At 37.3% G+C, this 18561-nt stretch overlaps 1 protein-coding gene across 1 annotated transcript in view; it reads right to left on the reverse strand.

The window, feature by feature from the left end:
- PPFIA2 (PPFI scaffold protein A2) overlaps window positions 1-18561 on the reverse strand; it is a 338119-nt gene that overhangs the window by 82737 nt on the left and 236821 nt on the right. Inside the window, exon 7 of the mRNA XM_085307650.1 lies at window positions 1849-1965. Coding sequence (XP_085163776.1) covers window positions 1849-1965 — 117 coding nt within the window. The remainder of the gene's footprint in view (window positions 1-1848; window positions 1966-18561) is intronic.

An 18561-nucleotide genomic window follows, 5' to 3' on the forward strand; every position in this document is an offset into this window, starting at 1 on the left:
AGTGCAATTACCAGTCTGTTCCAGGCACACATGATGCCAGACCCAAGAATCCTCCTGAAGGATGATTCTGTGTTGAAGCCCCTACTATTATTGTATGGCAGATGTATTACAACATTTTGAAATTTGTGAAACCACATTTAAAAGCCAATCATTCCTTCTTTTCTCAGTATTTTTCTTCTGTTTTTGCAAAGTAACAAGTACTCATAGTTAGTACTTCCATTACTTAAATTTTGCCACTATTTTCATTTGGAGAAATTTCATTTATACTTGACAATGAGTCCTATTTACAATTATTCCCTGTCACAATTAATAAGGTTTTTATTCCTTAAAGATTAACCAGTTGATTTCTCATAATACTAATTTTAAAAAATATCACCATGTATTAAATCATTGCTTTATACAAATCAACTTGCAGTGCAGTAGAACAACATCCTTTTTAATCACATTTTTAGTCTCATAAGAGTATACACCAGAACACTGCTTTCCATAAAATTTCATTTTAGCATTCTTTGGTAATTAGTAAGCACAAGCTTTTAATTCAGCTTAACAAGACCAAATTAAATAGTTTTGATTAGGATGAACAAGTTTTCTAGAAACATTTAATTCTTCTTAATAATGTATTATTTTGACTTTTCATTCCTGTTTCATTCATGTTGAAATACTCAGACTTCTTAAAGGGCTTCCTTACATTTAGTTCTGCTTATTAACAGTGAGCCAAATGGCTCACAGTAGAAGACATAGCTAGCAAAAAAAGTAGAAAATCAGAGATTTTCAGCTAAGCAGTGTAGCTGTATTTAAAAGCACAAGTGAGTGGGCTGTTCACTGTTTTAACAAAATTTCACGGATGTGTCAAACAGTAAGATTTCACAAGGAAGAAAATAACTTAACAGTATTCATTTACTGTATTTGTCTCAACCACACAGCTTACTTAAAGAAAAATGCACATACACAGTAAACAGCAAAACACAAAATTAAAGCTTGAAGTGTAAGTGCATTCTTGTAAATTGGATTGCCTGTAAAATAAGTAAGTAATGATGAATGTTATTTGTTTTAAGTATGATTAATGTCACTGTTCATCACATGCCATTAGACAAAAATGCACAGTTAGAGATCCAAGCAGCAGCTCTACTCATGTCAGCAACTTGCCTAATGTTACGTTACTCTTGCATTTTAATTTAACAACTGTGAAGCAAAGACAGAAAGAGATGCAGTTTGGTTTGCTCCATCTGTAAAACTAATGCTCAAAAGCAAATCTTGTTTCTAAATTGGTTATTCTCCACCTTTTTTCCCCTTAAAGCCTCAAGTCACAAAAACTTACTCTAAGTTCTATATAGCTGTTTAGTTTTGGAAAAATGCCAAGCAAAATGCTCTTCACTTTTCCTCGGCAAGGACATCAATTTGCAGTTAATCTGTTGGTAGCACAGACAGAAATGCCTTTTTCAAGTCTTTAGGTCTCTCCGTTGTTCCCTTACAGACTATTTTGGCAGCAGTTTTTGAATATATGTCTTTTAGCATATATGTGCTGTTACACCTTGGTGTTCTGTCTGTGACACACAGAGGACAACTCAGAAGGATATACTGCCCTTGACTGTAGATTTGTGCCAAAAAAATCCATGAAAAGTTTACTATCACCTGTGGGTCTAACTCAATACCAGTGGAGTATCCTATCAGTGAGCAAGGACCTCTGCATTTGCTTTCCATTTCAACAAGCTTTTTTTCTGATATTGGTTTGAGCAGATAGACAGTCATCTAAAGGGAAGCCGTACAAAACGTTCACATTACAAAAATCTGGTATGTGATTCTTTATCATATTGATTGTGTGACTTAACGAAGACTAGTATTTTATACCTTTTCATGAACCTTTTGCCCTGGCTCCATTCCTTCAATATGCTCTGATTCAGCAGGCCCTTCACCAGCTGCCATTTTCCTTTGAATGTGTGCATTTTGTTCACGTAAAGCTACAATCTGCAAAAGAAAGAAAATAAATGGTCAATATACCCCAAATACCCAGAAACCACTGAATAGACAAATTTTAAAATCTATTGAGATTTTGATTCCATATTATCTGTGCTGTAGCATTTGCAAAGGAAGGTCTATACATATAGAGATTAAAAAAACCCATTAAGTTTAAATAAAACATATGCTAATAATGATTAAGGAYCCCTATGGATACAAAGGAACCAAAAGTGACAGGAGATTAAACATTGAGACTTCATTATCTTCTACCCTTAATTTGTGCTGAGGCAAGAGCTCCTTGGCACTGATTTCATTACATTACAAGGACAAGATAAATCCTTTYGATAGAGCACAACAGGTATCAAAGTGTCATTAAATGAAAACTGAGCCAAAAGGCTACATACGAAGTAAAAACAAATGATGTAAGACGAAGTGTTAACTTTATGTCAACTTCCCATCTGCTACTAACATACATTTTAAAAGTGTATTTTTGTTAATAAAAACACTCATAAAAGTACTCTGTGTCTATTCATTGACAATTTTAGCATATATACAAGTAGCTTTTTTGTATTAATTGAAAATAAATTTTATTCATTGGTAATGGCAATGGCATTAAAAAGCTTATCCAGGTACTGGAAAATAAGTTGACTYCTCTCCTAGCTTGTAGCTTACTCTTGAATGATACACAAGGTAGAAAGTTTCAGGTGCTAAAAGAYTTTTGCATAGTATAGTATGGCAAATTGGAATATCTATCTAAGATAAAACATACTTTAATAAATTGCATAGTTACAAGTCTCTGTACCATTCTGCTTCAGTATATACTACTATATATAGTGTGTGTGTGTATATATATATAACATAAATATATATATTTATAAAACTATTTACATATTTATATATAATAAGTGGTCTACCAAATGGATAATATTATGTGTATTGCACACAGTAGAACTTTGGCAGGATATGTTAGGAAATCTGATGTAAATTTAAAGGCTCCTCTCACTGTGTTATAGCTGCATAAGTCAGAAACCTAAAACACCGTCCTTCTAACTTCCTGTTAGAAGACAAACTCAAGGCAAGAGTGACAGGCAACAGCTAAGGAAGTGCTACTTGGTAAGCATGCGTAGCAATCAGGTTTCACGGGACTTTAAASAATGAATASTTAAAAATTTATGTTAAAAATATAYTTAATTTGGTCTGAATAATCTAGCTCTGAAGACAATTTTCAGTTATATTTTTTAACTTATGTTGGATTATAAAGACTATTGGAATGAGCTTGGACCAGCCTCTGAGATCTTAAGGACACACCACTTTAAATAACTCTTGCCTAATATAAAYGTGAAAACTGTTTTGATATGAGTCAGGCTGATTCACTGCTCACTAAATTCCAAGTTTCAACTATTGATACATTGGYGATTCCCACTGATTTTGGAGCCAAGACTGAGAAGGAAGGCAGAATTTCACCCAAAGCAACTATATGATAATGCAAGAGAGTGGGGCTTAAAACTGACACAATCTCTGTCTTGGGATATACAAGCACACTATGCTTTTGCTAAGATAAGAGATACAGAATACAGTCTTCATAATCTTGGTAGCATAGATTTCTTTCTTATACAGTAATCAACAATATAACAACTTTTTTTCTGACTAGTTTCACTCCTTTTTTTGTGCTTCAAATGATTTTCAAATCTAAAATAATAGTTCCCAGTAAACAAAATTAGCCAATAATTAATCTGAAAGGTGACCTTTTGGTAGATCAATGGAAGCTATTTCAATATATATATTATAAAATAATGACTTATGGGAAAAAACTGTACAACATGTGAAACACGTAAAATCACAGGACATGTTATCTGAYAGTGGCCAATAGCTCTAATGTTTCATATGAGAACCTTTAACTGATCCATTAAAATGCAGACTTTACTATGACTTCAGTTTGGATTATCAYCTCTACCTAATAGAAATCCTTAAAAGTCCTTTAACTCCATAATAATATTATATAAAGAAAATTGCAAAATGCTGTCATTTCATCACATATTCCCGCTAGTTGATATTTTTCTTAGCCTCTTTGGGTATTTAGAAAACCTAGGACCCTCACTTTCAATATATAAAAATATGACTGTACTTTCAAAGTGAAAGGCAAATAAAAGAATTCAATGTTGTTTATCATTATTTGGGGGATTTTTCTGATTTTGAATGTTTAGGAGTAATCTCTTTGCCAAAAATCCCTCAACCCCTTAAAGCTTATTTTTAACAGTTTCATGCTGTAAAGAATGCAGAATAACAGTATATAGTAACAATATAGAGTTTCATAGAATCATAGACTCAGTAAGGTTGGAAGGGACCTCTGGAGATCACCTAGTCCAACCTCCCTGCTCAGCAGGGTCACCTAGGGCATGGTAGACAGGGTCGCATCCAGGCGGGCCTTGAAGATCTCTAGAGAAGGAGGCTCCACAACCTCTCTGCGCAGCCTGTGCCAGTGCTCCGTCACTCTCACAGGGAAGAAATTCCCCCTCACGGTCAGGCGGAACTTCCTGTGCTTCAGTTTTTGCCCATTGCCTCTTGTCCTGTCACATGGGACAACTGAAAAGAGTTTGTCCCCGTCCCCTTGACACCCTCCCTTCAGATCCTTATACACATTGATAAGATCCCCCCCCAGTCTTCTCTTCCCCAGGCTGAAGAGGCCCAGCTCTCGCAGTCTTTCCTCGTAGGGCTGGTGCTCCAGCCCTCTTGTACTGGGGAGCCCAGAACTGGATGCAGTACTTGAGATGAGACCTCCCCAGGGCTGAGYAGAGGGGCAGGATCACCTCCCTCGACCTGCTGGCAACACTATTCCTAATGCACCCCAGGATACCATTGGTCTTCTTGGCCACAGGGGCACATTGCTGGCTCATGGTCAACATGTTGTTCAGAAAGACTCCCTGATCCTTCTCCACAAAGCTGCTTTCCAGCACATCAGCCCCCAGCCTGTACTGGTGCCTGGGGTTATTCCTCCCTAGGTGCAGGACCCTGCGCTTGCCCTTGTTGAAYCTCAKGAGGTTCCTATCTGCCCARCTCTCYAGCCTGTCCAGGACTCTCTGAATGGCAGCACAGCCCTCAGGTGTGTCAGCCACTCCTCCCAGCTTGGTATCATCAGCARACTTGCTGARGAGGCACTCTGTCCCCTCAYCCAGGTCACTGATGACTARGTTGAAGAAGACTGGCCCCAGSACTGATCCCTGGGGAACACCACGAGCCACAGGCCTCCAACTGGACTCTGCACCACTGATCACAACTCTCTGAGCTCTGYCWTTCAGCCAGTTCTCARTCCACCTCACTGTCCACTYGTCTAACCCACACTTCCTGAGCTTCTCTACGAGGATGTTATRGGAGACAGTGTCAAAAGCCTTGCTGAAGTAGTCGCCAGATAGCAGAYCTAAGCTGTGAAGAGCTACACAGCAAACTTGCATTCAGACCTGCTTCTCTTCTTGATTTGATGAATAAATAGTCACCGTCACATTTATGCAATAGTACCTTTGTTCTTGGCCAATTACAGTTGTATTACATGTAGGTGCAACAAAAAACCATAATGCTACAACTTTTTTTTTTTTTTTTTTGGCGTAGCTGTGTCTCTGTAGATAACTGTTTCGTGGCTCCTCTTAGTTCAGCATCGCCTAAAGGGGTTAACTGCACTTAACCAGGAAGAAGCTGGAACAAAGCAAATTAAGAATTGATATAGACTTTTCAGTAATCCTATGACATCTGATGGTATGTATTGAACTTAYTGGTTATGAAGAGAGAGATTTGACTATCTACATAGTAGATAACTGAAGCTGGGTGAAATCTGGGTAAAATGAAGCACCAAAGACTGTGTACGGAGGCACACTGTTAAATATAGACAGGACGGCGAAAGAAACTATTGCCCAATGTCACGATTTTAGTTTCCTATTTTACTTTATACAGAAAAGTGACTCATATTAAGTAATTCCAAGTAAGGCATGGTAACTAACCCTTGAGAGTTGCCACTTTTAAAATTATTTTAACTAGATCTATAAGAGCTCATCTGTCTGTATCAGTAGTCATTCTCTATAAGACACTTTAACAGAGTATAAATAACTCTGATTTGCCATATGGAATAAGCTAYATCTACAGAGGTGTTTTGGGAAGATATATCTAATCTTAAAATGTAGCCACTTTCCTATGTCAGTATCAAGGGCTAATCCTCTTGCTAATAAATGTGTTGGGGAAGGAGAGAGAAATATCAATGAAAAAGTGAAAACAAAAAATTCATATGAAAGGTGTAGAGTACTGCACCTTATCATTCAGTGACAAGTCTACCAGGAGAAAGTTGCAGTCAGCAGTCCAGCAGATGGACTCCAAGATCCTAAATATCGTAACCAGTTCTACATTTCTATGTGCTTTGCAATTTTAAAAGTTTAAAAAAATTTCTAAATACATAATACAAAATAAAATGCAACTGTGATTTTATACTGAGAAAATTACAGTAAATAGAGTTCCACTTTCACTATCTCATATTAAATACTCATACAGGATTAAAAAAAAAAAAAAAAAAAAAAAAGAGGCATGCACAGAAGAGAGCAAGACTTGTTTTTTCTTCTCAATTACCAGCTCTTGAATCTCACTTCATGTCAGATCAGACCAGACCAAGGTTATGATTGCCATGGACCCTGCTCTCCACTGAAGATGCTACAGAGATGAAGAATTCCCTGTTATACCTAGGTATTCCTATTTCTTTAAAGGATTTTGTAATAACACACACACACAATGCTGTTTCTACTAACCATTCCCAACTAATTGGGATACAGAAGAGCAAAGAGAATACTGCTYACGCCCTTTGCCCTGTTCGCTGTATGTAACATCCAAAGCAGAAGGAGCAAATAAACTTAAATTTTTAATAAACTTAAAAATATAAATATATTTGGGGGGAACAAAGCAACATGTAGAAGAATTTGCTTGGACTTCTAGAAGATAGAAATCCTGGCTTAASTGCACTCCAAGAAGGACAGATCTTGACCTAGTAAACCTCACAATAAAAATACAAGCCTCATCCCTGAAACTGTAGTGTAAACAAAATGAGAATTACTCAGTGCTTCCAAGGCAGTACTATTTGGCTACAGAGCTTTTCACTTGTAAATCACCAGTTTATGCTCTGGAGGCTTGCCTTCTGTTTGGCAAGTGCCTGGTTGATGTCTGGCCTCCATATTAATCAAACCATTACTACCGTGCACACACCAGAAAGGTGTCAGTAAGTCCTCCAGTTCTGCTGTCTCTCCATCCACAACCTTTCTGACCAGGGCTGGAGCACGCCCCTAAGACAGCACAGAAAATCTCCTGTTGTCTTACAGATAAAAATGGCATTTATCAGTCTGCCAAAGCAGAAGGTTTTTAATTACTATCATACTCATGTTTGCTTATTTGATGTGAGCTTAAGGTAATGTGCAATTATTTGCAAATTTGCTATTTCGATCACTGAACAATTCGTATAACTTCCTACACGCAGATAACCACATTAAAACATGGCTGTAGGTATGACGGTGAGGAACAAATTAGGTGAAAAGGCAGATGACAAAATTTTTACATAGGTATCCTCTGAATCTTTTTTCTTAAAATTCTAATGATTACTGCAACAGCAGACAGCGACAACAGCACAGAGCTAGGTAAATGACCGTTCAGTTTAGACAAAACTTAGCAATACTGGTTCTAAGAAATACAAGAGAGCATATCTGTTTCTTATGTTGATGCTTTTATGTTTACGATATCCGACTTAACATGTCTATTGCAACATATGTCTACTGACAGCTTTTCAAGTCCCTACATGCTAATTCACCTTATAAGGTAATTACTATTGATATCATTCCTAATGTTTTTCATGCTAAACTGCTCTTTTGGAAAAGAAGAGGGAAATATTCTTGAGGATCTGCTAGAAAGAAAAAAAATAGCTTAAAAGGACAAAGATTAATAAAAAATAAATGTGCATAAATATCATATATTGTACAATTACTTACAACCGGGAAAAAACTTTCAAGTGCAAATAAACATGCTAAAATAGATCAAAAATATCAATGCATCTTTTTCCTCTTCATCTTCTGAAAAATTCTTTGGAAATGTGAATCTCAAACGCTTAGATTCTTTTTCTGAATTGCTATTGCAGACACTATTTTCCTATATACCACACTTGTCAAACTTTTGACCTGGATCACAGCTACACACTTCAATGCGACTCTGATCTGGAGTGAGTGTAAAATGGCAGAGTTGCTAGTATCTCCATACTTAAGTCTAAAGATAGCTTTCTATCACAAGCCTRAATTTGTCTCTCTGCTATCTTTGCCAAACTCAGTCAAGTGAACCGAAAAGTCACAGATGCATTCCTATTATACAATATGTATATATTTTTTTGTAATGGAAAAAAATCAAACAATGTTTTACATTTAAGAAGATTAAAATGTAATCCTTCTAACTGGACTTTTCTAATTTTTTTGGCTTAATCCCACAAAAACGTCCTATGACTTAAAGAAACATACCCTAATGTTCTCTTTTCACAGGTATGTTGGACCTCAATGTTCTTCTCATCTTTGCAAGCAGTTTTTGTGACTGAAAAGTGACAATTTCCTAATACTGAAGTTTTAAGGAACTTCTGTTTATTTGGAGTCTGTCTTCTGGATTTCAAAGATCCATGGAAACAATCTGTGCCATTTCTAATGCCCCACTGTGTCATAATCATTCTTAACACATCCTTAACACAACTTCTGCCTTTCTGTCTCAACAGTAAAATCTTTTTCTTTCAACTTTCATAAGGCCCAATTTTCTGAATTATGATTTGGTAAATTTCCCAGTATAAAGTCTCTCCAAAATTTTAACAGGCTTTGTGTCCATTACCTACAAACACCACTGAATCACATTTTTTTTAATGAAGATAAAGTTCAAGAATTTAGATTCAAAATTAACATTGCTTTTCATTCTCATAATTGACCAAATTAAATCTTATGCCTGTACACTTCAAAATAATAGTTGGCATTCAAGCCTTAAAGGCATATTGATTTTAAATTTTAAAACATACCATAGAACGGATATCAATACATAAGCTAGAACTGGTGTTAAGCAGTACCTGATGGTACGGAATCATACACATTACCCATGCTTGTGAAAAAGGCAATCTAATAGGAAAACAGCAGTCTCATAACCAACAAAAATTACAGAAGACTATGAATCAGTGAGCAACAGCTCACTGTGTAAGAGGCAGTTAATCTGGCTACTAGCTAAAGCAGGATGCTAAGATAGGCAAACTAAACAAATAAAAGATTCACATTGCAGTAGCAAAAACTTCCTAACTGTGAAGGACAGCCATGAAGGAAAGGAAGAATCTGCACACAAAAAATGGCAACATTCGCGCTAGGCTTGCTGGAAAAAATAAAAATAATCTGGAGTACACAAACTATACATGAAGATGCAATGGGCTTACTCACACTGTCAAATCTCTTACAGGACACAAAATGAAGTAGGAAAAAGCATTTCCAGCCATACACATGCACATGTCATTTTCCAAAATAATTAATTTAGAAGTATTTGAGAGATGAGAGATCAGAAAACATTTCTAAACACACAAAATCCTGAATGACTGGTATGTCTGCTGCTGCAATTTAATCAGTTCTCTGCTTCCAATATTCTGAGTGGCCCTTTGTTACCGCATTATAAGTATTGTATAATAAAAAAAAACATCACCCAGTAAAATATTTCAGTACAGTTACTCTAATCATCTTGATTTAATTTTATTTCCATTGAATAGATGCCTACAATGTACAGTGATATAAAGAGACTCAACTTAATTAATAAACAAATTAATGTAAAAATGTACAGGGTTTCTTTTGGCAGGATTTTTATCCAATAATTAAAGCAAGAGGAAATGTTTTTGGTTAATTATTTCATTTTTATGTTTTGAAATAATTTTAGTAATCATTAACTTACAAAACTATTTAAATGCTTGGTTCTTATAAAATTATAGAAAAGGTCAGACAGTCTCCTAAAAACAGTAAGGACCTTGAGCACATCAAGAGTATAAGTTATTAAAAGAAGACAATTATTTTAAGCTCTTGAAAAATCCTTAGTCATTTTTATAAACTTCCCCTGCCTTAAACCACTGAACCTGTTTCTTTGATCTTTCAACATTTAAACAGAAGCTGCCCTAGCCAAATAAACTTACTGATTCCCCCTTTTGTGCTTTGCTAGAGCTGACAGATCTGAAAGGCTTTTCCTTTTCTTTTTTAAATCTCTTCTTCATGAAAAGGTGTTTCTTTTTACAGGGATACTATCCTAAACCAAATTTCTTGTGAATATATTGTGTCACTTTTGCATCCTGCTCTTCTTTATGTAGGTGTTTCAGAGAGCAGTGAAACTGGCTACTTGGATATCCTCCTACGGTATTCTAGCATAAGAGTCTATATTTAAACAGTGTCAAAGATCTGATTTCAATCTACTGAAAACACAATTTAGACTTCTGTTTCACCTTCTGATTTTGTATTTAATTCTGATGAGGATAGCTTGTATGAAGCTTTAATCAATGCCTACCTTTTTATATGGTAATAATTAAATGTGGCACACGGAATAAAGGATGTTTGAAGACTCAGGTGACTTCCTGCTTTGATAGAGACTTAAATCCTGTTTCATAAACATAAATACTGTATTTTTCTCAACAGAGCCTTTCAGAAGTCACTGTTCAGAGAGTTTGGGGAAATTTAAATAAGGTGGCTGCAATTGTTTCAGTTATGCAGTTAATTTATTTATCAACATTAATATTTTATTTTAGATACAGTGCCTGAGATGCAGGTAATTTTTTGGCATTTCTATGTACATTTTAAGAGGCATTATAATGGTTATCAGCATCTTGTATCATCAGGATATTTTATTAACAATACACTATTTCTTTCATTCTTTGGTGCAGAAATAACATGGCATGGGATGCACACCTGCAAAAGCTTTGCATGGATAACAGTTGGATCCTTTTGTGAATCAGAATAAAGAGAGTTTTTCATTTAAATCAAACTAAGACAATTACGTGAGATTTTATGTGCTCCTCGGGGCGGGTTTAAAAAGCTCATGCAGGGGGGTCACCTGGATGTCTGCCACAAACTTTAAGAACAGGATTTACCTAAATACTTCAAATATGTTAAAATAATAATTTTAATTGTATTTCTTCTTGAGTAAAAAGGAACCATTTTATAATCCTTTTCAAAAAGAGAATTTCAATATTCCATTAGAATCCCACTGGATAGTTTTAGCAATTCTGCAATTGTAATGGCTCTGCCAGTTGAACTGTGGCAGATTTAGCTGCAGCAGTTTAAGATATTCGTGCATCCTTTCTCTCAACTGGAGTTTATGAGCAAAATGTGAGAAGCACTATGAATAAGTGCCCAGCAGTTCCTGTTCACAAGTCTGCATTTCAACCCAGATTTCATGKCAGATGCAGGACTGGGAACTAGAGTAGGCAAGGCACAGAAATGTGCTCCCTGTTACAGGGGCAGTAGTGCCTGGGAGAGGCATGCAGGAAACAGCTGGCTATAGCAGCAGCTGCTGACTCTGCTTCAAAAAATGTATGCTACCCAAATTAATTATATTTCATAATAGTCACTTCTAAAATGTTGTTGTACTTTCCGATTTATAGCTGAAGGGAACWATCTGCATTACTCTGAGAGATCATATTTGGTTGTAAACCTGTACAGATCCATCCTCTGCAGAAGTATTTCTATAGCAGTGTTTGCCCTGACACCTAGCTCCTTACAACCACTATTTCACTTGCCTTCACAACTCTCTTAATTCTAATAGTGGGAAACTAAAACACAAGAGGTACAGATGTACGTCTTCTTATTATATAATTAACATACTGAGAGTTATTAATAATATAATAATAACCAAATGTTTATGGGACATAACTCCTTTGAAGACTGAAGCTAAGTGACTATTTCAAAAGTACAGAGAAAATGTGTTGCAAAGACTTAAAATTTCTTAGCAAATTATTCCACTCTACAGAGTTTGGGTAATTTACAAACCAAAGGCAAAACAAATTGTCACAGCAGAGTCTGAGAGTCTTTCTGTCCACTGCTTTCCTGCTTATGTTCCTTTTTGTCCCATTGGACCACTTGCAGCCTAATGATTGCCAAATTACAGCAATTCCAGTATTCTGCAGCATACATTTACCTGGRTATGTTTTCTCACATACACATTCACATCACTGAATAAGTCCTTGATAATTTTGTATAATAAGACTGCTCAATAAATAACAAAAAAGATCCGTATGTAGCCTTTAAAATGTGATGGTTTAAAAGGAGCCACAGTAATACGAGAGATTTGAATGGAAATCTCTTTTCACAGCATAATGGCAAGGTTTTTTTTCTTTTCTTTTTTTTTGAACGCACAATTAAATTTTGCCTAAAGATAAATACATATTTAAGAATTCTAATTTGTTCTGGCAAAGAGATTAGCCATTTCTGGAATTTAAGCATATTCCAACTGAAAAGCCCTAATTTCAATAATGCCTAACACATATGAACACAAAGCGGGAGAGAAAAGGCTGTATTCATTAATAGGAGTGTTGCACATGTCCCTGCGCATTTGCCTATGATGGATTACTTGCTCTGGAATGAGATAAAGAAATCAGATGGRAAAGGCAGAAATGTGACAAAGATAAAGAGTATTCCCTCAAACACAACAGCAGCTCTTACAGCCAGGGAAGAGGCCAACTCACCTCTAGCGCTGACAACCACCCTGCCAGCCAAAGCTGAGAGACTGGAGATGCTAAAAGAGCTACAAAAAAGGTGCTGGGGGCAATTTGTCAGCTGAGGCAGCTTGACACTGAGACTGCCTGAGACAGGGCTCTGGGTGTGGGAAGAGTAACGCAGTGCCCGAGGAAACAGTGCGAGACTGAGGCCAAGCCAGGTCTACCTTGAGGCCTGAGGAACGCTACRTCTCTGTTATGCCTCTGCTATTTTAAATCCACTTCCTTTCAGCAAAACGAATCATACATCATACTAAAGAAACCACTCCTAAATTAATCATAATGTCATTATTTACTGTCTCCCAGAGGAAATTTCRCAAGTGCCAACTGGGTTTGCCAGTTAATAACAGAGAGGCAGGTGTAACCACAGCAGTGGATCACAGGCTGTCGCCACAAGAAGCAGAGATACCAACTGTGTATTAAGTGCACGTGAGGCACTATAGGAGGACCTCAAAATTAGCAGCACGACTGCATTGCAGCAGGACCTATTTGGATATGTGAAACTATAAAACAGTACTTAGGCTTAGGTGATCTTGGCAGATACCATCATGATACCATCTAAGCTCTTGCAAGACWTCCTTTTTCCAGTAAAAACTTATGTACTTACTATTCAACACTGCTGAACTAGCTCTGTTTGTTAAACRCTAATAATGCATTTTATAGCCAGCCATAAGGATGAACAGTTTTTCATTTATTTCAGGCAATCAAGGGGAGCAAATGGCAAAGTTAAGTTCCTTCTCAGGGAGGGGGGAAGTTCCCTCTCCCTGCCAGGAGCTCCCTATTTTAGCAAACACAGCTGCAATGCATGTGCTCTCTCTGGCATCACGGGTAGCATTACTGTATAAAGAAAAAGGTATTTTAGAGTGGATTGGCTTACAGCATGACACTTTAAACTCAACACAGGAAACACAWCGCAGACTAAGATACAGGATTTAGACTTCTCACAAATTCTGATTAGCTTCACTGATCAGAGCGAGTGGAGGGAACCCGCCTGATCTTAGAGCAGCCATGACAAAACGTACCCATGAGAGGGGCAGTTGTGAGAACGCAGCCTTCAAGAAACACTTCAAGAAACCACCTCCTCGCCATTCGTTATTAGACAACAGTAGCCCAAAGTCTAAGAAGATTCACAAACATTTGTCTAACAATGGAAATTCCATATCATCTACCGAAGTGCATGATGATGGGTAAGACAAGGGATAAAGAAGTATTATTATTCCCAAAGGCAGATAGTAGTTATTTTTTACCAACCAAAACGAAATCTTCCCAGTGAACAATTCAAAAACTAAAAAAGTCATTCATTCCTCATAAACAAAGCTCAGCTTTGTTTTGGCTGCAAGCTGTGCTGTTGCTAGAATTTCTGGTGTGATTTTGCACACTTTGAAATCTGATTAGTCAAGAAATTACAGTATGTAGAGTATCAGTGTGTCTCTTTTCTTAGCAATGGAACACTCCCCAATTTTTTATCTTTTGGCTCAAGACTATTTTACTTTAAAGACTCTTTGGATCTACAGTTTAAATATTCTGATTAATTAACAATAGATGCTACTTGAATGATGATTTGATGAATCAAAAGTGAAATAAATAAACTAAACCAATGATTTAGTTTTTAGTTTCTACCATGGCATGACTCTCTTAATTCTGTCAAAGACTGACAGGATTTGCAATATACTTTCACACAGTAAAATATATAGCTGCAGAATTCGAAGTTTAGCAGAAATTTTATACTGCTTTTGTAAAACTATTTTTCTAATAACTATGTTTAATCTTTGCTTGTTTGTGGCCTCTAGCCATATAGCTTTAATGAATTCCACGATATCTCTATATTTCAGAAAATATATTCTGCTGCAATCACCAGGACGGGGGAGGGGGATGAGGATGGGGGCTTTCTCTTCAGTCAGTACGGTCTCTCTCCTTAAATATGGTTCTCCAGGCTCTCTTCCAAGGAGCAGAATCCTTCAAGCCTCTAAGCACCTTGTTTGTTGTGCAAGACTGATGAGATGTTTTGGAAGGGTCAGTCTTAAATATAAGCCTATAATCTAGTACATCTACTTTGTAAATCACTGAGAGATAGATGTTATAATAATGTGCCTCTACTCACCTTTCCTTCCCCTATAACTTGCACTTTTTTTTCTGGAAAGGTAAACTTAAGTATTAAGGTAACAAACAGATAATTGGTTGTTTTTTTTTCTTCCAACAGACAAGCAAATACAAAATTTTGGAGCTCTCTATTTGTAAGATGAAGTTAAAAAACATGGAGAAGTGAAATCTTGGATGTAGAGGTGAGGGGAATAATTGTTCCCAGAGCTGTAGTTAAAACCTCAGTATGTTTCAGTATCATGAAATACACTCCATAGGATATATGACAGTCTATGTAATATTTGATATAGTGGCTGAAAGATCCTCCAGACTATTCTGAATACACATTCTGACTTAATAAACCAAACTTATCATAAATCCATACTAATACTCTTTTAAAGCAATAGATAAAAATTAATCTTCCTGAATATGATTTTAATGCTGAAATGCCTTAGTTTTTCCATTCTGCAATGCAAGTTCCAAGCTTTGCAATCAGTTATATCTAAAAGTGCAAATATCGACTTAGAGCTTTATTTTCACAACAGGCAGGAGTTAAAATAACTAAGGACTGTACAGCATTGCAAGAAACATTAGCAGCACTTTGAGAGAGCAAAGGAAAAGAAGAAAAGCCTTTTCAGATTGCAAAAATAACATTGGAAGGTAGGGAATGAAGCCTTCAGCATGAACAATGCCCTTCAGGCTCACTTTGGGGGAAGAAAAAGATATGTATTTTTAACTTAGTAGTTTGTCTCCTCTCCTATTCAACTGCTTAAAGCAAGAGAATCAGATAAAATTCAAAGTTGGGCTTTTGTAGTACTTAGAAAATTCACTTTTAAAATCATGCCTGACTAACAAGCCCAGATAGGATTATTTCATATTTGCCTCGATTCCAGTATGCTTTCTTGCTATTAAACTAGTGAGTTTTCTTGAAACTTGTACTTAATTGAGCTTAACAGCCCTATAAAATGTGTTCTCATTTGTCAAGAAAAATACTACTTTTTCCAAGAAAATAACATGTAGGAGTTATGAGTAATATGTATTTTCAACATTTGTGCATCATAAATTCTTCTCTTCCTTTCTTTTTGAGGTTGTTAGCCTTCTATTAATATTGCTATTCAGCTTTCATTGCTGTGGAGAAATGCTTATTAAGGTGAAATCATCCTCATGAGGGAGTCTTCATAACTCCTGGAGATCAGATAGTGGTAGACCTAATAAAAACAAATCTTGTATGTTCAGACTACATGTAGTTTATATAAACTGAACTTGAAATAGAATCTATATATTTCTACTCTTTAATGGCTGAGAAGTGTTGCTTTATCATTTTTAGGAAGTCAGTATTTGCCTATTAATAAAGCAAGGGAAGTTACACTCAGATTTATAGCAACACTTTCCAAGCTGATCAAAGGAATATTGTGAAAAATGTTGGCTTAAAAAGTCAGTGGACCTTTAGCTTGTGGCATAGGGAGAGATAGGACACTGAGTTCCAGCTCTTGGTTACAATTTGTTCATGTTTTAAGTAAGTTGGTATGATSTACACTTCATGTTCTGTCGAATAAAGCTAAAACATCTTGCTTCTGCTGCTGCCTGTACATCTTGATCATTCTGTTCTTAAAGTCTTGATTTTAAGGTACTCACATTAGGCATTGTAGGCATTGCTCTCTGAAACCATCCTTGTGTGGTGGCTAGCACTTTGTGGCTCTGCTTGTGTATCACTGAAATGCAAGTAGATGAATGACAACATGCAGCGAAAACTGGAGATGCTCTGAATCTGTGGCAGAATCAAAGTTTCACTGACCAACATGAAAATATTAAACCTATTAGTTGATCTTTCACTGTTGGTGTTTTGTTCTAGTGAAAACTATTGAAAGGTTCAGCCCATCTGTGTTTTCATCAACATTAGTACACAGCTGGCTATCACTCATGAAGAGGGTCCTGTGATCCAGGGCAGCCCACGGCTGCGGGTGCACAGGGGCTGCGGCAGGCACTGGGCGTYGATCCTCCTGCCGTCCAGCCCTTCGCTCCGCCGATAAGCCCTGAGTTCTTCTGAGCGCCAAGTGCCYGGACCAGTACTCGTCTTTCCACTTTTAATGTAATATTACACTTAGATTTTAGATGARTAATAAGCCAAAAAGCTTTTTTGGTCTCCTTCCCTTTGTTAATCATACTCAACCAAATTAAGTGTTACTGGGTAAATAACAGTTTTGTATTACTGCATGTAGTCTAGAGCATGCGCCATTTACTTCTATGACATACTGGCAACATTTTGTAAATGGAATAGAACTCATTTTCAGCAATTGTGTTGTTACTGTTATGAAAAAGAATATCTGTCAGTATTTTTCACAGAAATGTACCAGATTTCTTTCAGGTTCGTTTTCTTCAGAAACTCTTACCTGAGCAAACAAAAATGTGCTGGTTTTAATCTTTTGCAAAAATTGAACAAAGAAATAYGACAGAGAGAAGGAGTCGTCTTGTACAGAGTCGCACAATGGGAAAATATAACAAATACCAATTATACAGTTGCATTATAGTGCAAATTTGATGCCCATTGAATATCTTTCTTTTTAACAAAGCTCAACAAAATGTTAAAAAAACATTTTTCTTCTTTCACAGCTAGTGTAACAAAGATACTTGTAATGTACCCAAGCCAGGATACAAAAGCCTTGGTAGTAGAGAAAATGATTTACAGCTGGAAGTAGCCTCACGATCACAGGTCCTGGTTCTAATGGGGGACTTCAACCACCCTGACATCTGCTGGAGGGACAACACAGCAAGGGATAAACAGTCCAGAAGGCTCCTGCAACGCATTGATGATAACTTCTTGTCGCAAATGGTGGAGAAGCCAACGAGAAAAGGTGTCCTGCTGGATGTTGTCCTTACCAACAGAGAGGGACTGGTTAGAGATGTGAAGGTTGGGGGCAGCCTTGGMTGGTGGAATCCCATGGGTTAAGGCCCTACAAGGAAGGGGGGTCCAGGAGAGCTGGCTAGTATTCAAACATCACTTCCTCCAAGCTCAAGAGCGGTGCATGAGTAAGAAGTGCAGCAAAAGGGGTGTGAGACCTGCATGGGTGAGCAAGGAGCTCCTGGCCAAATTCAGACAGAAGAGGAAAGTACACAGAATGTGGAAGAGGGGACAGGCCACTTGGGAGAATCAAAGGAATGCAGCCAGAGTATGTAGAGATGCGTCGAGGAAGGCTAAGGCCCAGTTGGAATTGAGTCCGGCAAGGGATGTTGAGGACAACAGGAAGGGCTTCTTCAAATACATCAGCAGCAAGAGGAGGAAAATGTGGGCCTGCCACTGGATGGGGCGAGGGCCCTGGGGACAAGGGATACAGAGAAGGCAGAATTACTGAATGCCTTCTTTGCTTCAGTCTTCACTGCTAAGGGCAGCCSYYAKGAATCYYRBAGCCTGGATGTGAGGGAGAAAGTCTGGAGAAGGGAAGACTTTCCTTTGGTTGAGGAGGATAGGATTAGAGACCTTCTGGGCAGGCTAGACATCCACAAATCCATGGGCCCGGATGGGACGCACTCACTGGTACTGAGGGAGCTGGCAGATGTTGTTGCCAGGCAGCTCCCCATCATCTTTGAAAAGTCATGGAGAATTGGAGAGGTGCCTGAGGACTGAAGAAAGCCAGTGTCACTCCAGTCTTCAAGAAGGGCAAGAAGGAGGACCCAGGAAACTCTAGGCCAGTCAGCCTTACCTCCATCCCCAGAAAGGTGATGGAACAGCTCATTGTGGATGTCATCTCCAGACATATGGAGGA

The sequence above is a fragment of the Rhea americana genome, unplaced genomic scaffold (genome assembly GCF_003343005.1).
Source record: "Rhea americana isolate MKP2758 unplaced genomic scaffold, rheAme1 scaffold_260, whole genome shotgun sequence".
In the NCBI taxonomy this organism is placed as follows: Eukaryota; Metazoa; Chordata; class Aves; order Rheiformes; family Rheidae; genus Rhea; species Rhea americana.